Source organism: Xenopus laevis, chromosome 6L (genome assembly GCF_017654675.1).
Source record: "Xenopus laevis strain J_2021 chromosome 6L, Xenopus_laevis_v10.1, whole genome shotgun sequence".
In the NCBI taxonomy this organism is placed as follows: Eukaryota; Metazoa; Chordata; class Amphibia; order Anura; family Pipidae; genus Xenopus; species Xenopus laevis.
In genome coordinates this window covers 121,134,814-121,153,449 of record NC_054381.1, presented here as the reverse complement: position 1 = coordinate 121,153,449, position 18,636 = coordinate 121,134,814, and the positions used below count along the sequence as shown (strand labels likewise).

Below are 18,636 nucleotides of genomic sequence, written 5' to 3'. Positions count from 1 at the left end.
TTATCTAAAATATCTGTTAGTACAATTTATTCAGGGAAAAAATAATAATCCTTGTAGGACAGGAGGTACAGTATTATAGAGTAAAATAGTGTAGCAGTGAGGATAATAGACTCTGGGAAGGGACTGTTGCTCTGGGAAAGAAGGTATAGTAGGGAGAGATGGTGCCTATAGTAACAGTGGGATAATAGTCTCTGGGAAGGGAGTGTGGCTGAGGGATAGCAGGTATAGTAGGGAGAGATGGTGTCTATAGTAACAGTGGGATAATAGTCTCTGGGAAGGGAGCGTGGCTGAGGGATAGCAGGTATAGTAGGGAGAGATGGTGTCTATAGTAACAGTGGGATAATAGTCTCTGGGAAGGGAATGTGACTGTGGGATAGCAGGTATAGTAGGGAGAGATGTGCCTATAGTAACAGTGGATGATAGTCTCTGGGAAGGGAGTGTTGCTGTGGGATAGCAGGTATAGTAGGGAGAGATGGTGTCTATAGTAACAGTGGGATAATAGTCTCTGGGAAGGGAGTGTGACTGTGGGATAGCAGGTATAGTAGGGAGAGATGGTGCCTATAGTAACAGTGGGATAATAGTCTCTGGGAAGGGAGTGTGGCTGAGGGATAGCAGGTATAGTAGGGAGAGATGTGCCTATAGTAACAGTGACATAATAGTCTCTGGGAAGGGAGTGTGGTTGTGGGATAGCAGGTATAGTAGGGAGAGATGGTGCCTATAGTAACAGTGGATAATAGTCTCTGGGAAGGGAGTGTGGCTGAGGGATAGCAGGTATAGTAGGGAGAGATGGTGCCTATAGTAACAGTGGATAATAGTCTCTGGGAAGGGAGTGTGGCTGAGGGATAGCAGGTATAGTAGGGAGAGATGGTGCCTATAGTAACAGTGGATAATAGTCTCTGGGAAGGGAGTGTGGCTGAGGGATAGCAGGTATAGTAGGGAGAGATGGTGCCTATAGTAACAGTGGGGATAATAGTCTCTGGGAAGGGAGTGTCGCTGAGGGATAGCAGTATAGCTGAGTAGCTGAGGGGATAACCAACTGGGAAGGGGCATTTGTTGTAAGGGTATTATAGGAAGAGCTTTTCATCTGTACTGACACCCTATGGCTGCTGGGGAGTGTCTCATATTCAATTTAACAATACACTTTTTAAACTGGTTATATTCTCAACTTTCAGGGACCCTAAAAAAAGATATTTTTGTGGGAGCAGTTACTTCTATGGGTCCCACTAACCTAAAAAAGGATGTCCAGCTGTTCTTATAATTTTACACCAGATTCCACCAAAACTAAGGGAATTCCCCAGGATTCTGCAGGATCTCATCCACAAAGCTGAAATGGTTCCCGGGTCATTGGCCCAATCTAATGAATGACCATTTCTTAATGTCTGTGAGGCCGAGACGCTGTGTGAACCAGAGAGCAATGAAAGCTGCCCAGAAACTGCATTAATAATAATAATAATAATATAGCGTAATTAAAGTGACCTCTTGTATAATAATATATTATCTTGTTGTCAATGTGTGTTTTACCACAGCCCCATTGCTATACATTGTAGGGCTACAGGATAACAGTACAGGGGCTCTTTGTTGTCAATGTCACCCCCGGGTCGGTGCAGGGGACAAGTTTCCCGCCTCGTCCATTGCTAAAAGCAGATCCCCTCAGCCCACTGTCTGCCCCGGGCCACATTCCCAGCAGGCGACTACATCTTCCACTGATGAACACTGACAGGACTCGGGTCTTCCTCTCCGCTAAAAACTGTCCCTGTGGGAGGATCTGAAACCCGAGACACCATCTTACACGATTGGACGTTTCCCCCCCAAAAAAATCCTCCCCTCCCAAGGAAGAAAGCTCAGTCTGTGAGGCTGCTTGGAAGGAATTAGAAACTTATTGGGGGGGAGGAGCCCGGTGCCTCCCATTCTGCACCTGACTGCTCAGCTATTTACAGCACTTTGGAAGGAGTCTTAGCACTGCCACTTGCGCTCAGCGGTGAATGGACTGGGCGAGCACAAGATGCTATAAGGATCAGCTGGCGGGCGAGGACGAAACCATAATCGCTCCTCCTGGGGACCGTTACTTTAAGGGACCGTTACTTGTGCGTCCCTCCCGCACTGAAAATGCCACGATCTTTTCTGGTCAAGAAACACTTCAACTCGGCCAAAAAGCCCAATTATGGGGAGTTGGACAACCATACAGGTAATGCCTTCATCATGCAGAACTCCCCTCTCTTCTTCTTCTTATTGTCTCTACCAGTATCACAACAATGGCACATACTGTGTATAGAACACTCATAGTGTGTATAGAACACTTAAACTGTGTGTGTATAGAACTCTTATACTGTGTGTGTATAGAACACTCATACTGTTTGTGTATAGAACTCTTATACTGTGTGTGTATGGAACACTTATACTGTGTGTGTATGGAACACTTATACTGTGTGTGTATGGAACACTTATACTGTGTGTGTATGGAACACTTATACTGTGTGTGTATAGAACACTCATAGTGTGTATAGAACACTTATACTGTGTGTGTATAGAACTCTTATACTGTGTGTGTATAGAACACTCATACTGTTTGTGTATAGAACTCTTATACTGTGTGTGTATGGGACACTTATACTGTGTGTGTATAGAACACTTATACTGTGTGTGTATAGAACTCTTATACTGTGTGTGTATAGAACACTCATACTGTTTGTGTATAGAACTCTTATACTGTGTGTGTATGGGACACTTATACTGTGTCTGTATAGAACACTTATACTGTGTGTGTATGGAACACTTATACTGTGTGTGTATAGAACACTTATACTGTGTCTGTATAGAACACTTATACTGTGTGTGTATGGAACACTTATACTGTGTGTGTATAGAACACTTATACTGTGTGTGTATAGAACTCTTATACTGTGTGTGTATAGAACACTCATACTGTTTGTGTATAGAACTCTTATACTGTGTGTGTATGGGACACTTATACTGTGTCTGTATAGAACACTTATACTGTGTGTGTATGGAACACTTATACTGTGTGTGTATAGAACACTTATACTGTGTGTGTATAGAACTCTTATACTGTGTGTGTATAGAACACTCATACTGTTTGTGTATAGAACTCTTATACTGTGTGTGTATGGGACACTTATACTGTGTCTGTATAGAACACTTATACTGTGTGTGTATGGAACACTCATACTGTGTGTGTATAGAACACTTATACTGTGTGTGTATGGAACACTTATACTGTGTGTGTATGGAACACTTATACTGTGGGTGTATAGAACACTTATACTGTGTGTGTATGGAACACTTATACTGTGTGTGTATGGAACACTTATACTGTGGGTGTATAGAACACTTATAATGTGTGTGTATAGAAGACTAATACTGTGTGTGTATGGAACACTAAGGCAGATCCCTATCCTGTGCCTCCCCAGTTCTTGCTGAATTACAACTCTTACCATTCTGTTGGTTGGGGTGTGATGCCGGCAGTGAATGAATGGGAATGTTTCCCACATTCATTTTCCAGCTGTTGTTGAAATGTATAAGTTACATACAGATTTGACTAGAACAGAGAGGGCATGTACACTGTGGCCCCTGTGTTCGAGTTGTTAGATATTATTTGTATATAATACAGCAGGGGACAGCTGGAGACACTGCAGGTTAGGTATCCTGGCTTTATGATACCAGATGGAGGTCCAACCTCCCTGCACCGACAGTCTCCCCTTTTTTAACTCCGGCTTTGATCTTGAGTGGGTGCTGGGGATAGAAGTTCATTCATTCTGTGAGATCTGGGAAAGCCTCCACAGTGTTACAATCATTGGGGTATGTGAAGTATTCATGTTGTGTGGCATTAGGTTATTATAAAGGGGACTCAGGGCTAATACTGCTGCTAGGGGCCACACCATGCTTGGGTACTAATAGGGGTACTGAGGGTGACATTTGCACTGATCTGCTCTCTGTGTGTTTTCTTTTCCCCAGTGATCATCTCCCCATTCCTATATGAGAGGTATCCTGTGTCTGTGCTACCCCAGCCTGACATCTACAGCTCAGTGGCCTACAGCCCAATCACTGTGTGGACAGGACTGCTTCACCCACCGCTGCCCAGTGATCTCTCCCCTCTCTCAGGATACCCTTCATCTTTAGGACGGGTCAGCCCCCCTCCACAATCTGACACATCGTCTAAAGACCATAGTGGCTCGGAGAGCCCCATCAGCGACGAGGAGGAGAGACTCCAAACCAAACTTTCCGACTCGCATGCGATAGAGGCTGAGAAGTTCCAGTGCAGCTTATGCAGCAAGACCTACTCTACTTTCTCTGGGTTGGCTAAGCACAAGCAGCTGCATTGCGACGCCCAGTCTCGGAAATCATTTAGCTGCAAGTACTGTGAAAAGGAGTATGTGAGCTTGGGCGCGCTAAAGATGCACATCAGGACACACACGTTACCCTGCGTATGTAAAATCTGCGGCAAAGCCTTTTCTAGACCGTGGCTACTACAAGGGCACATCCGCACTCACACTGGTAAGTGGGAGCCCTATGCATGGGCCGGGTGATGCTGCCTTCCACTAACCCTCTAGGTGACACAGTGCTTATAACCCATTCCCTCCGGCTGACACCCTAAAGTATTTAAACGTTGTATTATACATTGATGCAACCAATTTCCCAGCCTATGGCACTGTTGGTGTGATATTTGGACAGGTGGTAATTATTTTGTAGATGTTATATGGATGCTGAAGCCACCGCATGATGAGTTTTTCAGGTTTCCCCTTACCCAAAAAGCTGTCCATGCCTCTCCTTCATTCTATTTCAACTGCTGACTAAAACTCGCTTGTTGAATAGCTGCTTCTCATTCTTCTGCTGACGAAATCTATAGATAGAAAGGTAGTTTAGTTTAATAGAAATGTATGAGAAGTTTCAGTGCATGAAAGCCTAGCACTGAAACAATGAATAGCCATGGAATAGAGCTCTGTCAGGTTGAACTGAACTAAATAGATTGATGTATATGTATATGATTACATGTATGTTTTCAGGCAGCGTGTGTCCAATATCCAGCCCGTAAGCCTCCAGCTGCTCAAGTAGAGCTACCAGCATCCACTAGGGGACCTGTTGTTTAGAATACATGCTTAGCAACAGGTTAGAGATTCCAGAACTGCAAGTTTCATCATTATTTCAACAAATCAAAACAGCGATACAACTGGAATATCAGAGTAATAATCCATTAATGTGTTGATTTAGAATGTAACTGAGACACTGAAATAAGATGCCCAACATCTAGAGCAGAGCAACAAGTACGTGGCTCCTCTTCTTTGGCTGAGCCATAACTCCCAGCATCCTTGGCTGGTCAATAGCTGGAGGCTGAAGGTTCAAAACAAAATTAGTATAGATTATTTAGTATATATTTAGCTATATTTTTATGTTTGCTCTCAAACTGCTTATGGAAATCATATATTTAGTTAATGTTACTACAGCTGATGAACCAATCGCAATTTACCTTTATCCTTCCAGGAGAAAAGCCCTTCTCGTGTCCACACTGCAACAGAGCATTCGCAGACAGATCCAACTTAAGAGCCCACCTGCAGACCCATTCTGATGTGAAGAAATATCAATGCAAGAACTGTTCCAAAACCTTCTCTAGAATGTCACTCCTTCACAAGCATGAGGAATCTGGTTGCTGTGTAGCACATTAGATTGCAGTATGTTTACCAGGACTTAACACCTCCTGCAGGGTTTCTGGTGTAAAAGAATTCCAAACATATTTTTCTTACCTCTTTTTTTTTTCCTATGAAAAGGAAAGCCTATGCAAGATTTACCAAAACATCAGCATTTCAGGTTCGATTTGCAGTATGGATTACAAATAATAGAAACACATTTCCATATGGCAGCAAGGATCAATGAAATGGTCCTTAAATACGCCCTATTTCCTTGTTGCGTTTAAATCAGGCACATATGTAAAGAGCAATTCTTGCCTAGACAATCCAGCAACGATCCAAAGAACTTTCAGCCTCATTCTCAGGTGCTTTACGAAGCAGCTCAATGAATTTTTTTCTTCCTGAATTGATATGACTCTTAAACTATGCTAAACTAGCTAGGCTCCATTTGTGCCTTTTACACTCATTGCCTTCAGACATTCCTTGGTTTTATTTAAGACTTTTTAGGATTTTTTTTTTATAAAATTTTGTTCTCATGGGAATAAGTGCAACCAAGAAGGGTTTAAGGGAATGCGAAAATGTAGATCCTGAACTTTTCCTATGCACAAAAGAAAATGCAACTCATTTTCGGGATTCTCTACCCTTCACGTGCCTTTTTTTATAATAATTTGTAAAATATGTGAATATATTTTGAAATGTTTATATTTTTATATATGTGTGAGAATGTGATGTGTGAAAGGGAGAAGCAGTGTGTAGCTGCTTCTGGGATAACTTGAAATGATGTGCCAATTTGTTTTGCAGATGCTTTTTTTTTTTAAATAAAAACTTTGGATAAATTTTATTTTTCTATGTTTCTTTATACCAGGTAAAGAGTGTGATTTTGATGTTGACGTAAATAATGAGAGTACATAGCTAGAAATGCATTTGCCTGTGCTACAGCTAGCAGACGTTTATATTGTGAAAGAAGAAACTTGTGTTTTACAATTTAAGTTAGCCAATAAAAGGTATTACATATTCTGTATTTCAATGTGCAACTAGTTTATGAGTGACCACTCATAAACAATAAAATGGGAATCTACTAACATAGGGCATAAAGTATCATATGGGATTTATCTATTACACTTGGGTTCACCAACCTGAGGTTTTCCACCTGCTGCAGTGCAACAAATGCCAACATAAAGCCAAAGAATTATGGGAAATTCAGGGTAACAGCTTGAAAACAATATGCTTTATAATAAAAATATGCAACTTTGCACCAACCCTAGAGGGTGGGTATCATGATCAGTGGAGCATGGAATTTCATTGGATAGGCTTCTTTCCTATAACAGTATCCACCTAGGAGGTGCATCTGATTCACAAATATGGTTGGATAGACATTCTTCTAATTACCCATTTTAAAGCTTCCAACAATCTAGTATTTGCTTACAAAGATTGTGCTGAATATTGTGAAAATATTATGCAACGCTTTCCTTTTCTATTTGCATGCAGGGGCTTGCTTCCTATTAATCACGTGACTCTGCTCAGAATTATCCATCACCTCTTGGACTTTTGTTTGTTCCTGACATCTTAAAGGAGAAGGAAAGCTACAGAGGCATTTTATTGCCAATAGATTAGCTGCAATAGTGCAAGCTAAAATGCTATATTTATTCTGTAGAATGCTTTCCCATACCTGAGTAAACAGCTCTAGAAACTCTCTGTTTGTTTAGGATAGGAGCTGCAGTATTAATGTGGTGTGACATCACTTCCTGCCTGAGTCTCTCCCTGCTCTGGGCTCAGATTACAGTAGAGAAGGGGGGGGGGGGGGAAGAGGAGCAAACTGAGCATGCTCTTGCCCAGGGCAATGAGGTTTAAGCTGAAGGCAGGAAGTCTGATACAGAAGCCCATGAGTACACAATAGAAGGAAAGAAATGTGCTGTTTCTTTTGACAGGGGACTCAGAACAACATTAATTTGGGGCTTTATTGGTGTATTTATAGAGACCTTTCTGATAAGGCTTACTTAGTTTTAACCTTTCCTTCTCCTTTAATACTGTCTGTTCCTTCAAAAAATTGCTGCAATTCTAGTTGGATATATGCTTATTTCTATGTATAAGCACATTCATTTTACAGCGCTGTGCAATATTTTGGCGCTCTAAAAACATGTGTTAATAATAGTAATACATTCTATGAATGGATGTTTTCAGTATGGCCTGCTATATTCATTCATGGTGCAAGACAGCATTTGTACTCAAGACACAACAAAAACATAAGGGTAGTGTAATAAATGCACAACACCAGGTTTAGTAACCCACAGCAGCAGGTACATTGTAGGAGTTTTCTGGTCACCTGTTTGAAGACAAAAATCTGAAAGAATACTTTGGGTTACCACCAGACCAGCAAATGTTCTGCTTCTATTACACTGTCATGTTTTCAAGCTTCCATCTGTTAGCTGGTTGAGGAATGAGTTCTTGATTTAGCTTTTAAAGCTGCATTATTCCTTTGGGAGACAACCATAACTGACAGTCTGCATGTTATAACAATATGGCAGCATTCATACATCTGTTATGAAGCATGCTAATGTACATATGTCCCTGGTAATAACAAGTATAGGCCATAAAATGTAGATATGTAAGGATAGGTATGTTTTGCACAACTGTCATTGAGCTACAACTTTGCCTATCCCTGCAGAATATTGCCTATGTATCCTTGCCTAAAGAAAAATGGATGAAGAAAATGAATAAAAGCGACATCCTTGTCACCATGAATATCAGATCTGAATGCTTTAAAACTATTCTGTATATCTTGAAATGGGATGTACAACTGGCCCCCTGGCCAGATACAGTCATTCCAGGCATTTTATGGCCCTAAATCTGTTTATGGACTCCTTATACTTATGATGTCACCATTAAAATATAATTTGGCCCTGGAGGCAAGTAGCCTGTTAAAAACTGGACAACACTTGTCTGGAATAACTTGATCCCAATCTAACATCAGCATATTTTAGAATTAAATCATTTACTCTGCAGTATTACCCCATTGATTTATATTCGATTCAGGACTTGAAAAAAGTAGCATTTTGGGGTCAACCTCAAAAAACAGCAAATTCATCTGGTATGACCATCTGAGGGATGCACAAACATTTTAAATAAAGTGGGCAGATTATCTGATACGACCATGCAAAGGAGTCATACCAGTTCTTTGTAGGGAAGCACCCAAGCATCAGGCCTCCATGTACATTGCCTTCTGGATGTTAAAAAAGGACACTTCTGTGCTACTCTCCCATTGTGCCTGTAACTAAATCTTAAATTGAGATAGGACTGATTTTAAGGTAGGGAACAGAATGCATGCCCCTTGGCCTTAGCTTTCTATCTAGAAAGTAGATAGAGGGGGATCTATTGTATAACATCTTTTATATATATATATATATATTTGGAATATACAATTCAGAGTCCAATCTGTAACCCTCAAGATGTCATTAAAATAGAACTCCCAGCATCCATTCAACAGTCACAAGCTGTCTGAATAATGTTGAGATTTGTTGTTCAACCACAGTTGGAGGGTTGGAGAACATATGTCTCTGTTTTACTGCCAGGGTAGCTCCTTTTCTGTACCTATGGCCGTGAGCTGAGAATCTACATACAGTAGGTAATGACAAAGAAATACAGAAGCATGATATTTATATAACTAAGGAGTTTTTTGGCAACTGTCTGAGTTTTATGTTTATTAAAGTGCACTTTAGCACTGCATAAATGTCTTAATATACAATTACTCTCATCCCTGTCTAATTCCTAGCCTCCTATTATTTAATCTGAAATAGAATGGCACCTGATTTTTCCTGTGCAAATGGTGCATTTTTAGACATATATTGAGTATATAAGTGTATGATATCAGATTAAGCTCCATTTAAATGTTTTCTCAGTTTTAAAAAGATTGATCATGCCAACTTGTAATTTCCAGTATAATAACCTCTCAATAGACATTGTCGGAAATAGTTTCAGGTGTTTTTTACACCATGACTTGCCTTATTAAGGGTCATAATGGGATATAACAGTAAATCTGCCCTAGATGTACAACGCTGATACCTTAAGTTACACTAATGACTGCCTAAAACCTCCAGTGTTCCTATAACTGTGAATAGAGGGTCTATGAGTCTCTACTGTGGACATTGTTAGACTTCTTCCCTAGGGCACTTTAAGCCACAGGGCAGATGGATCTTCCCGTCAATGGTTAAACCAGTGGGATGATTAATTAATCTGTGTCTACCACTGACTGCTGCATTGATACTTACTCATGTAGACTGCCCCAGAGCACTTATGACTAATCAGCTTGTCACAATGATTAGGTCTCTTCAACACAGTCTCAAGTATGCGCCTAGCCTAAGGGTTCAGTCACCTCTTTATTGATCACATGCTCTGTGAGTCCCATGTTATAATCAGTGGGGTATTTATAAGCCTATAAAATCTAAAGCATATCATATTTAGCTATTACTAAAATGTAGTTTTCACATTGTTTAGTAGCTAAAAAGAATGTTTAAAAGATGTTTTTAAATATGATCAGCTTGTCCCTTAAAATAGTATTCTGGGATCTTTAATAGTGACCCCATATCTATGTAATATACATTGGGCTATCTAGTCTGCAGATTCTCTTTTCAACCGAATCATCATATTTTGTTTAATAGATTCAGCCTGAGTTGTTTTGCCCTTGATCATGAACCAAAATAAAACTCCAACATTGCATTTCACACTTCAGTGTCCTATACTGTTTCATCCTTGGTCATTATTGGCAAAAGTAAAAAATAGAAAATAATGCTTGCAATGCAAATAGGTGAACAATAATCAATGAAAACCTAAAAATGAACACAAGAGTTTTGTAGTCAGATTGTGAAGGCATCAGAGATACTTGAAATGTATCACGTGGTTACTCTGTTGACCCACACCTATATGCAATTCACTTTAAAGTCTTACACTTGTAAGGCCCCTTTACCTTACCAGCTGTGTCTTTACAAAAGCACTGTTCACTTACCTGCGTGAAAGTAAACACAATTCTGAATACAGCTAAGCAGGTTCCTGGCTTCTTGGTACCACTTATAACCTGCACCAGCTCAGTATTTAAACAGGTGCAATATTTAGAACACTGAGTTTGGAAATGCTAAATCTTTGCTGCATCTTTGTCAAAGGCAAGACCAGGGGCAGATGATATGTGTGATGAAAGATCACAAACTTATGTCTAATTTGAAGTCATTTACAGTTACTAGTATACATAGAACAATTTTAATATACAATATTGATAGAAAAATACACACAGGTAGAACAAGCAAAATAAATAAGTAAAATATACACAGAGATAAAGTTCTAGGTTGTAAGAGACACGGGAGGAATGAGGTCCATGCCCTTTAGAGCTTACAATCTAAGTGGGTGTATAACATATAGGAAATGATAAGATTATAACTAGACAACTAGTCTAAATTTTGTATATTGCAAGATATATTTGCATATAGGTCTATGATACAAACCAAATGTAAAGTGATATATATTAAAATCTGTTTTTAATATATTTTGCTTTGTGCCCATGGGTGTTCCTACTTCAGGAATGACTCCAAATTGCAGGCAAGAATGTTGACATGCATGAGACCCCCACTTGCAAGACCCTTACAGATCAGGCACAAGTTGCACCTACTATGCACAATTTGAACACTATTTCACAGCTGTGTCTGGCAGGGACAGCACCTGTTTTTTGTAGTGTGTACCTTTTTAATTTTAGTAAGTGAGCACTAAGTACCTAAAGAAACCGACCTTAGTGAGTTGAGTTGGGTGAACATGGTAGGGGTCCCACACTGTAGATTCTACTTGGGCAGAGAACTGTATAGCACTACGTAACATGTTGGTGCTAAATAAAGTATAATATATATTCAGTACAACACTTTTAGGTGATATCTGTAACAAGAGAAGGGGTATATAAGTTATATATAAATGAAACATAAATATAGTCCTATATGTAGAATATCGCTGGTGTAAAGTTTGATATAAACAGCACACTCTTACTAATTACGTAGGATAAGATTTTTTAAGAATAAGAAATACCCTGCTAGCCAAAATATCAAGTATTAAAGGTCAGTTAAAAGATCGTTTAACTACTCTAAGTTAAAGTCTAAGTGATTGTTAATAGTCTAAAACATATCTATAATCCAAATTTGTAACAGTAATTCTCATAACTTAGAATCAAATTAAAGTACAGTGCAATTAATCCAATTAATTAAATTTGATAGCTAGTTAAAAAGATCAATCAATTGTTTAATAAAGTGCTTATTACAACATAATTAATTATAATAAAAAACATAGAAATAAAATCATTAGAAATTCATCAACTAGCTTAAGCAGTAATAAGATTAAAGTGCAGTGCAATAAATATCAATAAATTACTTGTTCAATTAATAGTGAATCTAATTAATTAAAGTTGTTAACTATGAATTCCCATTATGTGACCAATGAATAGGATAAATTATTATTATTTATTTATTATTAACATGTATTTATATAGCGCCAACATATTGCTTATTGTAACCAATATGCTAAAATTCATAGAATATTTGCGAGAAATAGGAAAATACAGATGGTCGAGCTGTCCCGAAAGCTTACTGCCTAATAATTTTCTAGACCTGGGACACCACAAAAGTTGGAGAAGGCAGGGTAACCGGGACAGTGGTCTTGTAATCTACCTTGCCCTAATCTGTAGAGAGGCTAGACCTCTCCTGAAAACCACAAATCCATGGCCCCGTAGAATTGAAGGAAGTTTTGTAGAGATGGAGAGAAATTGAATAGAGCAAATGGTCACTTGACCCCCACCCACATATGACCCAGACCGGACTATAAGTTTCAAAAGGTTACAACAAAGTTAAAACCAACAGGAGCAGCAAATCGCCAACGCACGTTTCACTTGTTTTGATTTATCAATGCAAAAATGACGTAGGGATTTTTAAAACAAATCTTTAACACTTTGTATTAATTAAGTGCATTACTATTGTTTTGTGAAGAATAATTAGTTGATAAAAATCATAACCAAAAAGGGACAGATGAATGTGTTTGTTGGCTTATTGGTATTCCATGAATTCATGAATAACTTAGTAGAGACGAATGAAGGAATAAGTGCATATGTTGTTTCTATTCTAATGAGTTTTGGATTTAGAAAGTTTATGGGATGAGAATTGTAAGCACTTACTTTACCATTTGTTAACAGCTTGAGCTTTTTAATAGTTTTGCATTTAAAAATGCAACTTTATTGCAAAAAAAGAAAACAACTTTCAAACCCAAAGGCACTTCCCTGTTATGAGCTGACTTAGTATTCTCAGTATTTTTCTCCCCTAAAAACCCTTCAAAGATATTTCAAACATATACAGAGCAACAAATTATCCTACCTCTACTATTAGCTATATGATATCTCAGCGATAGTAGCAAGACATAAATAAAGAACCCTCACTTTGTGTGAATAAACATTGCAATTTTCCAACACTATGGTCTCTTCATAAATATGATGTTCTCCTTCAGAATCTTTTGTGCAAGCCAGGCATATCTCAGTACAGTTATTCAATAAGCCCATTTTTACTATTGGTGAAAATTTCTACTCATGCAGCAACCTATGGTAACCATCCAGACATTAGTGTTATCAAAATAAGTTGCTAACCAGTTTGCTATCGGATACTGCCCTGGTCAGTCGCCCTCCCCCAGGTATCCCTAGCACACACACACAGCACTTATTCACACAGTTGAAGAAATTGCAAATGTACAAAGATAGTAATCTGAAAGACAGCAGTGAAAGTTGTAATGAGAAAAGTGAAATAAACAAATGTAGTGCTAAATAAGCAGAGCAGGAAAAAGAAAAGTCAGGGGGTTGGTAATGGTGTGCAGAGATAAGGATCTGTCACTGTTATTTATAAGGAGCATTTACTGTTATTTAGATAATCCAAGACCCACTTGGGAAATCTTTTTATCATCCCGAGTTCAAAAGTCATTTCTTGAATGCTTTTGAAATTCCCTAAGTGTATCATAAAACATCTTGCTTCACTCTCAGGAATGCAGACTACAAGGTCTAATCTAAAAAAGTGTGACCAAGTATGCACTACTGGGGGGGGGGGGAATTTAGGAGAAATAAATACCTAAACAAAGAACCTTTCCAGGAAAACAATAGTCCTTCACATTCTGTGCTTGGACAACATGGCAGCTTAATAAAGACCCTTAACAATACAGGTCATCAGAAACTCAAAATAATGGCATTTTGTTATTCCCAGAAAAGGTGTCTAGATTCATCGTTACCACCACGTCGTCGTCATCATCATTAACTGTCAAATAGTAATATGTGTTAAATTGTATATAAGGGGAAAAAAGTTCTGTGCATCACTTTGAAAATAGGTTGCCAAAAAACACCTTTATCAAAATTACTTAATAAATATACGTATACTGTTATCTCTGTCATTGATTAGAACCCATAAACACCATTGGGCCAGTTTCAGGCAATAATATTGGATCTGGGTATCTCAGGGTAATTCTGAAGCAATGAACCTAGCCTGGTTAGTGTGAGATGGGCTTAACGTAGCCATTAAGGCCTTCATGTGCAAGACATGCAGCATAAAGCCTTCTGAAAATAGAAGGTATCAACTTGCCTCATTCCATATACATAGCACTGCCTTAATACCAAAAATGAAAGTTTAACTCTCACATAAGGCATTTTGGAACCGAGACATGCTAATCACTCTTTTATATCCCATTGGCCAACTATGCATCCAGAACTGCTGGTTTACAGTATAACACAGATACAGCCTTATAGTTCAGAGCCATATATCCAAACTTGCAGACAGCCTGTTTCGATCTTGTTAGATGTCATCAGTGCAAGATATTCAAACACAGCTTCCCAAATGAAGAAAATCGCCTGTGGGGAGTACTAGCGAGAGTACAAAAATTGAAAATTTCAGCACCTCCTCTCCTTTAATATGTTATTCCTGCTTGGTGGTGCAGAGCTCCCTAGACGTCAGCAAATGTCAATCACGTATGTAACAGAAAATGGAAGAGAGTCGCAGGACACCATATTTCTTGCAAGTGGGGAGCTTACCCCTTTTATTTATCACCACCACACAAAATATGGTGCTCCCCACCTGCAAGAAATATGGTGTCGCACGACTCTCTTCCATTTGCTGTTACAATATAGAGTACTAGCGAGATCCACTATAAGGGTCAGAAGTGAAAGCATCCTGTTTGACATTTGCCTGTATAACCATTGATCATATACAGTGAAGTAAGAGTTTAAGACTGGGAAGGTTTTAATTAATCAAATTCAGTTCAAATTAAATGAAACAATACAACATTTCAAATAACAGTCCAGTAATTGAAATTAGTGGGAACACTTACCGACCCAAATTAGACCTCAGTGTGCTGCACATCTGCCGCAATCCCATACAGCCAATCTTCTCATTGCCTATAGCAAAAAACGAAGCACCAAGGAGACTAATGTCCATCAATAAATAAAATACTATAATTTATTGAGCTCAATAAATGTTAGTATTTTTTATTGTTGGACATTAGTCTCCGTGGTGCTCTGTTTTTTGCTATACGCTATGAGAACATTTTGAACAAGTATTATTGGATATGTATATTTCTCAAATCTGTTCTTTGGTGATATATAGTGGTATATAAAATCCTTCCTGATCATATGACATATGTTTATAGAGCACTGGTGTCTGTCTCTGTTTCAGTCTTAAAGGGGTCGTTCACTTTTATGGGCACCTGTTGGGTGAAAATATTTTCCCTAACCAAAGTTGGGAGCTAATAGAGCCCACATTCCGTTTGGGGGTAATAGTAGTTTTTTTTTTTTTAAAAAAAAAATTGCTCATCCGCCAGCGCTAGGACACTTGCACCAGGCAGAAACTCCCAGTGTGAGCTGCCATGTTGTGCAAAGCACATTCACATAATGAGCCTCTGATGTCACGCACATGCACATAATGAGCAAGTTGCGGCATTCACTCATTCACTCACCCGGGGAAGGTGTCCTAGCGCTGGCTGGGGGCAAGTTTTAAAATAAAAACTACTGTGATCCCCAACCTGAGTGCATCCATCTATGGGAAAACTATTTTCTCCCAACAAGTGCCCTTTAAGTTAACTTTTAGTAAGTACAGAGTGTCTAATGCTAAGCAACTTTTCAACTGGCCTTTAGTTTTTTTCATTTTTTAAATAATTTGCCTTCTTCCTCTAACCCTTTCCAGCGTTTCAAATCGGGGTCACTGACCATCTAAAAAACAAATGCTCTGTAAAGCTACACATTTATTGTTATTGCTGCTATTTATTACTCATCTTTCTATTCAGATCCTCTCCTATTCATATTCCAGTCCCTCATTCAAATCAATGCATGGTTGCTAGGGTTATCTGGTCCTTAGCAACCAGATTGAAAGAAATTGGAGATCTGCTGAATAGAAAGTTAAATAGCTCAAAAATCACAAAAAAAAACGAAACCAATGCAAACTGTCTCAAAATATCACTCTCTCTGTCATCTGCCATACTGAAAGTTAATTTAAAGGTGAACAGCCCTTTTAAATATTCACTTTTTGGTTTTGGTTTGCACTAACAACGGTTTAGTAAAATCCCCCTCCTAAACCTACTTGAACAAAATTCTGCATGGCCTGTTCTTATTAAGTCATGCAACTAATTCTAAATTAAATTACATGAAAATCCTGATGACTTCACACCTTCTAAATTGTTTAGAAACCGCTCACGCATAATTGCTAATTGTCTGCTATGGTGTGAATAAACATTCAGAGAACAACTGTGTTTATTTACCCATTTATAAACAGTCAGTTGTGATGTATTTGTACTGCAGGTTATACAAGAAGCTGGTTGTGAAGACAATGGAAATTATTTTTGTTAATAAAATGTTCAAAAAGAGAGATAGACTCTTATGAGCTAGGCTCTTGAGCAGATCAGCTGAGGGGCATTCTCTGGCCCTAGAGTGTTGTAACTTCCCGGCAAGTAGAAGAACATGAGAAAAACAGAAATACAATTTTAGTACTTAAAATCAAATAATTTTCAGTAGGTAATGTTTACTAAGTTGCATTGTTGAAAATATTGTGTTGCATGGAAGCTAATAGGAGAGCACATTGACTATTTTTTACTTTAATGTTGTCTAAGGTGTATACCGTCCTGTATAATTATATCTAATAAGATAGCTCCATAAAACAGTCAGTGGGCTATGCAGTGCAGCCGACCCATGTGGATATTAGAGCCTCTGACCTAGCAGACAATCTATATGTATGTCTCATACAGACAGTGTCCCAGTCAGTCTTTGATTAAAAATGCCCCTGGCCTTCACATTTTGCCTAAAGTGCTAAAGCACAAAGAGAGAGCAAGTATGAGAGGAGGTATAATGCCACTGAATCCTGCTGACTGAGAAGTAATTGGTCAGCATGATGCCACTGTGACCATTAAGTGGAACAAATAACATTAAAGGATCTCAGTGCTGCGATTGTCTTCTCCTTGTGCATGATTCCATCAGTGCCTAAAAGGCTGACCTACTTCTAATAAATTAGCTGTTTTCTGTGCCTCTTTTATTGCCTTATGGGTTTTCTGCAGAATACAGGATCTGTTTGTTGACTGTGTTTAGTGAAAAACTCATGGTCTGGCTTGCATCACCATTTCAGATGACTAGATTTTATGGTCCATTTTTCTCTTTTATTCAGTTCTTCCGGTCTCGGAAAGTATAGATTTTAAATTTACGTTTACATCATAATACATATACTGTGTTTATATTCAGTCTATTTTGTAGATATATTTACACAGGGGAAACAAGATTTTAGGATTCTATGATAAAATATATAGAATAGGAAGTTAATTCACCAAATAAAATAAGAATTATAATAATGCCAACATTTCGTAAAATTGATTAAAGCTTGATAAATGTGTGTGATGCCAATAAAAGAAGCACAAATAAGTAGCATTTATATTAGGGCAGTTTTGATGTGGGGCAACTTTGGGCAGTTTCCTGCTATTTTTTTAGTAGCAAATGGTCAGCTTGATGTGTTTTACAGTAGCAATCACCTGGCAAGAACTTTTAGTTAATACCCATACCCTACTGTGATGCGATGTATCAGCTCTGTGGGCCCCACTTACTGGGCTTCCGAAAAAAAAACATTGCAGGCAAAGTGCCCAAAACTTCCATGTGCCCCATAGCTAGTAAAATTGTGTAAAATGCACAAAATGTATTAATTTGGTGTAAACTCTGTAACTACAACCTTTACATTGACATTTTAACACTTTTCAAAATATCTCCTATAATTTCATGTATTGCTGGAAATATGTGTAGGCTAAAATAAAAACAAAATATATAAACATGGTTTATGTTCCCCATTTTACCCCCCATGTTCACAGTATGGATGAGCATTGCTCAGGAACACCAAAACCAGTGATTGTTATCTACTGTCTACTATAGCTCAGTTATCACATTTCTGGATATCCACCTTTTATATCCCCACTTGATCTGTTCTTAAAGGCTTTTCAACTTGTCTTTATGGCTTATTTTTTATGGTTTTTAAAGTACAGGTATGGAACCTGTTATCCAGACCTGGGGTTTCCGATCTTTTCTGTAATTTTGCAGCTTCATAACTCAAGTCTTGTCTACTAGAAAATCGTATAAACAATTAATAAACCCAAATAGGCTTGTTTTGGTTCCAATAAGGATTAATTATATCTTAGTTGGGATCAAGTACAAGCTACTGTTTTATAATTAGAAAAAAAAAAGGAAATACTTTTTTAAAATTTGGATTATTTGGATAAAATGGAGTCTATGGGAGACACCCTTTCTATAATTTGGAGCTTTGTGGATAACAGGTTTCCAAATAACAGATCCCATACCTGCATCAGTGTTCCAATTTTACTAATTCAAGCTGCAAATAGAAATCTGGTTGTCATAGTCACTGAAACCCAACAACCAAAAAACAAAAAAACAGGTTAACTGTGAGGGTTCAGTTGTATCACTTGTTTTACTTAA

The 18,636-nt window shown here is 38.3% G+C and overlaps 1 protein-coding gene across 1 annotated transcript; it reads left to right on the top strand.

Moving 5' to 3' along the window:
• The first annotated feature begins 1,958 nt into the window (after nucleotides 1–1,958).
• Nucleotides 1,959–6,469, top strand: snai2.L (snail family zinc finger 2 L homeolog). Its single transcript, NM_001086282.1, is given in 3 exon segments — nucleotides 1,959–2,185; nucleotides 3,973–4,512; nucleotides 5,497–6,469. Coding segments are annotated over 3 exon segments (801 nt in total). The 5' UTR covers nucleotides 1,959–2,106; the 3' UTR covers nucleotides 5,679–6,469.
• The last annotated feature ends 12,167 nt before the right edge of the window (nucleotides 6,470–18,636 follow it).